This window comes from Alligator sinensis, unplaced genomic scaffold (assembly GCF_000455745.1).
Source record: "Alligator sinensis unplaced genomic scaffold, ASM45574v1 scaffold1046_1, whole genome shotgun sequence".
Lineage (NCBI taxonomy): Eukaryota > Metazoa > Chordata > Crocodylia > Alligatoridae > Alligator > Alligator sinensis.
In genome coordinates this window covers 1818936-1826377 of record NW_005842174.1, presented here as the reverse complement: position 1 = coordinate 1826377, position 7442 = coordinate 1818936, and the positions used below count along the sequence as shown (strand labels likewise).

General features: G+C 43.5%; 1 protein-coding gene across 1 annotated transcript in view; it reads left to right on the top strand.

The window, feature by feature from the left end:
- GATA5 (GATA binding protein 5) overlaps positions 1-7442 on the top strand; it is a gene marked incomplete at its 5' end in the record, with an annotated part of 16486 nt that overhangs the window by 1777 nt on the left and 7267 nt on the right. Inside the window, 2 exons of the mRNA XM_025206844.1 lie at positions 9-64; positions 179-300. Of these exons, the coding sequence (XP_025062629.1) occupies positions 9-64; positions 179-300 (178 nt within the window). The remainder of the gene's footprint in view (positions 1-8; positions 65-178; positions 301-7442) is intronic.

Here is a 7442-nt window from a genome sequence, read left to right as displayed (position 1 = left end):
GATCTAAGCCCCGACGGGGGGCGCGGGCTCCTGGGGCAGGGGCCGGGCACTCGGGGGAAGGAAGGTCTCTGCTGCTCCCCAGTCGGGGCCAGCCCTGCCCTGGTGGGTTGCCAGGATCGGGGCCCAGGCGCCGGGAAATGCCTGGGCTCCCACTGGGACAGCTCTGCAGGGCTGTGAGGGGCCGGGAGCTGTGCAGCGGGGCTTTCAGGGGGGCTGGCCCCACACTTCTGCACCCCACAGGCGGCTGGGAAAGAGGGGCAGAGCCGTGCTGATGCCTGGGGCAGCGGCACCCCACAGGAGGTAGCTCCCCTGTGCGTGTTGTGTACTCACACACATGGATACCAATACATATGTAGGAAGGCAAGGTTCTTGGAGTAGATGTGTGATGTCTTGTATTAGAGACCAGCTGAGTAGTTGGAAAAAAGTTCTTAGCATACATAGGTAGAGCTGTTGGTGTTTATACACCCTCCCCGCTATATCCAAATACACACGTATAGGTCTGTATTTACATCTATATGTGTGTGTGTGTCTGTACACATTTCTGTGCATGTATTTGTCTATATGTGAGTAATATATAGACATGTGTATGGGTACTGTCAGTTGCATATATATCTCTCTCCCTTTATGTGTGTGTATGTATGTGTGTGTGTGCATACACACATGTATATGTATATGTGTGTATGTGTATGTATAGATATGTGTACATATCTAGATATCTATACATACACATACACACATATACATATACGTGTGTGTATACACACACATATACACATGTATGTATATGTATATACATATGCATTCACATATACATATATATCATATATTAATTATTATATCATATGTATTAATACAGATATGTGTGTGAATATATATATATACAGAATATGGATACAGATATATATTCACACACATATCTGTATTAATATATTAATACACATGATATATATGTATATATGAATACATATGTGTGTGTATGTATGTGTATATGTATATATGTGTGTGTATATAGGATACATATGCAACTGACTTTACCCGCACATATTTTGACTTTATGCACTCATATATGTATGTATCTTTTATATATCAGTCACACCAATAAATTTACCTCCTAGATTCGATATAAGTTTGGGTAAAGAGATCTGTAAGTTACTTTTTAGCCTGGGCTGGCTTTCTCTCTCTTTCACCCTTCTTCCTTGGCTATTGTGTTCTAATTTCTTTCTCCTTCCTATACTCTGCTTTCTGCACATCCTTTCACAGCATCTGATGAAGGGAACTTGGGTTCAGGAAAGCTTGTGCTATATGTATACAAAATACACATACATAGACATATCCAACTAAATATATATCATTTAATTAGTCTGCGAAGGTGCATATCTACCCTGCTTTCTGGATATAGGGAACTGCCGCTGATCTCTGATCAATCCTCTTTCCATAGATGTCAGAGCTGGCTGAAAAGTTGCGTGGAAGCAGAATTGGGCCCCAACTAAATAAATAGGATAGGCTAGAGCCCCAGGGAGTCACTGATGCCTCTCAGCTGTCAGGGTTGGCTGAAGTTTAGATTTAGATCTGTGCTCTTAATTAGCTGCTTGCAGTGTTTTCAGATTCTAGTATTAATCTTCCAGGTGTTGGATTCCCCTGAATCTCATTGCAGTTTGTGGCAAGAGGGAGGAGATGTTTCTTTCTCATATAAATTCACTTTTGAAAGTGTAAAGTTAGTTGTTAGATGTAAAAGTTTTACCTTGAAAATCAGTCATTGGAAATATCCAGGATACTTGTGTGTGTGAATCAGCTCTCTGTAAAAGCTGGGTTTTTCATGCTGTGGGAGACTGGATTAATTCAAATTTTTTTTTCATCTTAAATAGAATGAAAACAAAACATTTTGACACCTTCCATGACATTATTTTTTTTTAAAGATCATCTGACATGTTGATCAAAATGGTTCATTCTGATTTTGATTTTGTTTTTACATTTTATCTTCTATAATGCCCTGTATAATACAGTTAAATATTTGGAAGATATATTCCTCTCTAAATCGAAAATCAAAACATTGCACTCTGGGTTTTAAAATGTGCCTTGCTTAATAAATATTCTCCAGCTATTTGGGTTGGTCTAATAAAAGATATCAAATTCACCCAAGGAACCTTGTCTGCCTCTGTCAAAATGAAGCATTTTTGCTTTAACTGACAGAAAAAAATGTGTCCCTGGAAAATTTCTCACGTGCTTTAGTCTGATCGGTGTCCCTGTCTCTGCTCTCGTTTACACGCATGCAAATCCAGAGAAAGGCCACTAATTTCGTTAGAGAAAATAGTGTGGAAGGGTTGAAATAACAACGAAAGAAAAATAGCCAGGTCTGTGTTTGGATCTCGGCGGTACTTGTACAAAGTGACTCCAGAGTGATGTTTGCTGTAGGATCGTTCTCCCAGCTCACGTAAAGGGCTCTAAAGAAATGGAGGCTAATACGTTCCCCCTTTAATAAGATTCTTGTTCCTGCCTGGAGAGACGCTGAGCTAGGTCTCCTGCACTCCCCCATGGCACTATATCCAGGCTGGTCAGTGGAGCAGTGGCTTTTTTCTGGGCTTCCCTGGATTAGTCCCGATCACAGCTCCTCTTCCACTTCTGCTGCAGCCGTATGAGTAGGATGGGTCAAAAATGTTCAGTTCCAACTGTTTTCCATTGGACCGTACCGATTCCACAAATCATGTTTTCCAGGAACACATTGATTAGGTCAACTTCTTTCCTTGGGAAATTACCAAAGCCCTTTTAATTTTATCATTTTGGGTACTACGCTATCCTATGAAATGTGACAACAAAGTCAAAATTAAATGCTATGATCTTATAAAAATGCAGCGTTAAGACCTTGTCCATACAACACATTTCAACAAAGCAAAAGGGAAATATTTCCGAATGTTTCAGTCGGTGCACAAAGTAAAGGTTTTGCCTGACTTTTAACCTAATTTGGAATGAAACTGAATTTCAGAGCCCTGCAGTTTTCTGGAGAACGGAAAATTGGTTTTACTTCGTAAGAGGAAAAGCCAACTGGGTTAGAAAGGGCAGAGGGGGTGGGGAGATTCAGCTCTCAGTCCCACGTATTTCTTGCTTCTAGTGGGGTGTCCAAGCTGGGGGGATATAACGAGTGATATAGGTGAAATTCAAGTCTCCGCTGCTCTGGACTTTGCTTCAGGGCCAGTTGGGACATGCTACTAAGGGTTTTTTTGTGGAGGTATGTTCAGTGTTTGGACTTTCCTTATACTGGATCCCTGCCTAGCTGAATCATTACTGATTAGCAACCAGTAACCTCCCAATCCCCCATGATGGAGCAGAGAACCTGACATTCAGATAAACCCCTATGTGCACATGTTGCCCTTCTTGTGTTCAGTCCCCTGGCTCAGGCTGCAGGGACCTGGGGCTGTGCGCAAAGCACACTGCACCCGAGAGGAGTCAGACTTTGTCTGGGAAACCCTTCTGCAACCCGTACCCCTCTGTGTTTTTTCCCAAATTTTCCTTTGGTCATATAGGTCTTGGTATTTTTTGAAGTAGTGGGGCAGGGTTTTGTAACTAGTGGGGCTGATTTGGCATCCACTGAAGCCACTGGAAAAGTTCACACTGACTTCAGCGCTGCAGGAGCAAGCCACTAGCCAGCAGTGAAGCAGATCTCATGCATCTTGGCAGTTGCAGACACTGGACAACACAAGGATGTTGCAGCAGTCAATCTTATTGCCACAACCATTTCTCACGCACAACTCAAGGGCAGTTTTGGCTGCTCTAGCAACCTTATATGGACTAACAGACTTTGGATTTGTAAGGAAAATGAATGGGCAGTGAATGGAAAGTGAATGAGAGCTGAGCGTGCCCTGCAACTGTCTCTAACATGGGAAGCAGTATGTGATACCCAATTCAGTGAATGATGAGGCTAAAATACTGGGTCCTGATCCTGAAAGCAGCTCAAATAAAAACAGCAGGGTTGGTCTTTTCATATAGTCCAGGAAAAGGGGCATTTCTGTTTGTTCCATTTTTCCCTTTGTTTGCATGCAAAGTCCTACCGTGGATTTGGTGGTATTATTATTCAGATTATTATTACTTAGCACATTCTCAGCAGATCCCTCAAGGATTAGCTTTTGGTGCCTGATGTCATCCTGGGTGTGTCTTTAGCCTCATAAAACAATCTTTTTCAATTAAGTTTCACATTTAATTTTGAAATCTTTAGGAAGAGGCTTGTCTTTTTATTCCGCGGGGCTTTGCATAGTAAAAAGAGAAGACCCAGACATCAAAGTAACACACAGGGAAATATCTGGTTACAGAAATTACAGATTTCATCTTGCTATTTTCTAAATTTACAAAGTTTGTTCCACAGCTGTTTGGTTTGGTTTGGTTTGGTTTTGGGGGGGTGGGGGCAAAGCACTGCATGTCATCTTTCCTATGCTAGCCTCGTTGATAGGGAAAGTGCCCTGTACTTTTATTAGGAACTTCAAGTAAATATTACAGTATCAATAACCTTAGGAACAGTTCAATTATGCCTTCTTATAGTGCTTGGAGATGCAGACATTGCAATTAGTCTGCTGCTGTTGTGTTTTAGGTTCTTAGTTCTGTAACCAGATGTTTCCTTGTGTGTTATGTTGATGCCTGCTCTTTTTACTATGCAAAGTCCCACCAAATAAAAAGATATGCCCTTTGCTAGAGATTTCAGAATGACTTTATGCAGTGCAGCGGGAATGATACTCAGCAGTTTCACATCAGTCAGCCTATTCATGTATAAGATGATACAGTAGAGCAAGAAGTGTACGACTGCTAGTGCATTATAAGGGTGACATTCTGTAGGCAGCGTAGGCAGCTGTTCTGTGATGTATGAGTTGTATCAGTGTTGTCTTTAAAATGAATAGGATGCTCGTACTGATTTCAATAGAAAGCAGTAACTCAGAGACGGGATAGGACAGAGTTTTGCATTACAGACACCTTTCATAGCCAAGGCACTTTGAAATGTTTTATAACTATTAAGTTAGGACCTGGTCCTGAAAGCACATGTGGCTTGTTATACATAGGTAGTCCTACAGAGTTCGTTGGGAACTGCTCAGATTAGAAAGCTGAGTTATTGCAGAAATGGCCACAGATTCAGGGCTTGATACACAACTAGTGCATTGTCTCTGCAGGGCTGAACAGCCCTGACTACTAAAATCTAGTTTGCAGCCAGCTTTTGAGGTCTTAACTGAGTCCTTGTTCAGTCTGCTAATTGTCAGACTGGGCCACTGCTGAGGAAGCCGTTATTGCCCAGCACGTTCAAGTTACCTTTTTTTTCCTTTCAGTAGCCCTAGAGCTTTGCCATTCGGATACTGCACAGAAACATACTATAGTGTCTGCAGTGTCTCCTGAAATCATTGTGCTAGAGCAGTGCTTTGTGCGTGGACGTGTTCCACAGAAATGATTATACTGTTGTGGTAAGGGCGGGGAAGAAAACCAAGAGCAAAAAAGCATGACGGTTTTTACAACGCATGTCAGATAACCACAAAGTAAACCAATAATGGCAATCACAGTCCACGAGGGACAGAGGATTCCCTTGACAGAGGGGTTTCAGACATGTCTTTTATGACAGCTATACCTTAACTGTTCGCATGGAGGTCATACCGCTTCGGGCAACCTGACTTGGGGTTGGATCGTAAATGCCGCACAAAGTGAATAGGGATCTACCTAGGTCAGTGCGAACTTTATCAGGGACAAAGAGTAACGGGCACACATTGCTACAAAGGAGATCTGGGTTATATATGAGGAAGCGCTTTCCAGCTGCGAGGTAGATAATCACTGAAAAGGTTTATCTAGAGCAGTTGTGGCATGTCTGCTATCGGCAATTCGTAAGGGCAGGTTAGACGAGCATTTATTTGGGATGGTTTAAACAGGGGCGATCCTGCCATGAGAAGGGGTTGAATAAGATGATCTAAGGTCCCTTTCAGCCCTATTTTTCTAGGATGTTATGAGTTTTGATTAACGTCCCCAAGAATTTCAGTTCACGTGATCTCAAATCCCTCGAGTTTCAGGTTCGTTCAAAGCTGAGAGGTCAGAGGCAGGGCTCAGATTCAAACAGGGATATTCTGTTATGTCCCGCGGCTTGCGATATAGGCTGCCTCGGTGGGACAACTCCAGGGTGGCTCTGGCAGATCTGCACAGCGCTCCTCTCCTTTCCCTAGGGGTTTAGTGCACATGCTGAGCACTTTGCAGGATTAATCACAGCAAGAGTTAAGGCCGTATCTCTGAGAGCAGGATTTTGCCTAGACGAGCTGACCCAGCTACACTCCCCACAGTCCATATTCATGAAGTTCATCTGATGCAGCAGGATTTTAAGCGAACCTACTCTCCCACCCGTCGGGCCTGTCTAAATGCGGCAAAAGCGTGGCTGCATTTTGATTGAACGGTCTCGGGTCCAAAGGTATTTTCCGTGCAACTCGCCTGATTTCATTTCCGGGTTCGAAAATGAAACTAAGCGAGTCACTGGGGACTTGGTGGTTTCGCTGCAAACGCTGGCCCGACCTCTCAGACAGCTCCATCCAGTCTGAATTCCTTGCATCTCGGGGCTACGAACTCTGGCGGAGTCTTGGTATAACTTTATAACGTGGGCTGTATTCAGCGCGCTCAAACTAATTCCTCGAGCTTATCAGCAGCAGTTGCTGTCAAGTGCAGCCCATGAAGAGCTTTTCTGTTTAAGTGTACACTGCATTTGTATAAATAAACACTAGAGCACAATGTTGAAGTCAATAGCTTCCTAGACAAGGTCAGAACGCCACAAAGGCAGATGGGGTCGGGGCGGGCAGGAACGCATTTTCTTTTAAGCGAACTGCTGGGAAATTCGCCGTACCGTATTGTAGTTTTGTCCTTCAGGGAACACAAGTAGCCTTGACTGCGTCTTTCTTTCAAAATTCAGAACGACCAGTTGCAGAGAGTGCTTAGACATGATATTTTTGGTAACTTGGTGAGGCTTGGTTGTGCTCTCATTGAGCTCATTAGGAATAAATAACTGGTTCTGGGTTCGGTCAGGTACGTGTCACTCCCACTTTCATCAAAAATGAGGCAAAAAACTTAGCAAGATCTTACTAGTGGGTCAGGCAGTGGACTGACGAGGTGGTAGGTCTGTTCCCGCCTCACCACGGAGTTTGCATTTGATTTTGGACACGGCAGTGAATCTCCCTGTGCCTCAGTTCCCATTTGTGAAACGGGGATAACACCTCCCTACCTCGCAGAGACTCGGGTGGATAAAAGCCGGTCACAATTGCAAGGTGCCCAGTGACTATGGTGGTATGGGCATATATGGACATGGACTGGTTTTGTGCCATTTATAATGTAAATGCAGTGATCAGGTTTCACTGGGCATTTATACACGTGCTCTGGGGGTGGGGGGAGAGAGCTTTAATTAGAGTGGCAGAGCCATTCAAGTGCCAGGAGCATTTCATGCATCGGCA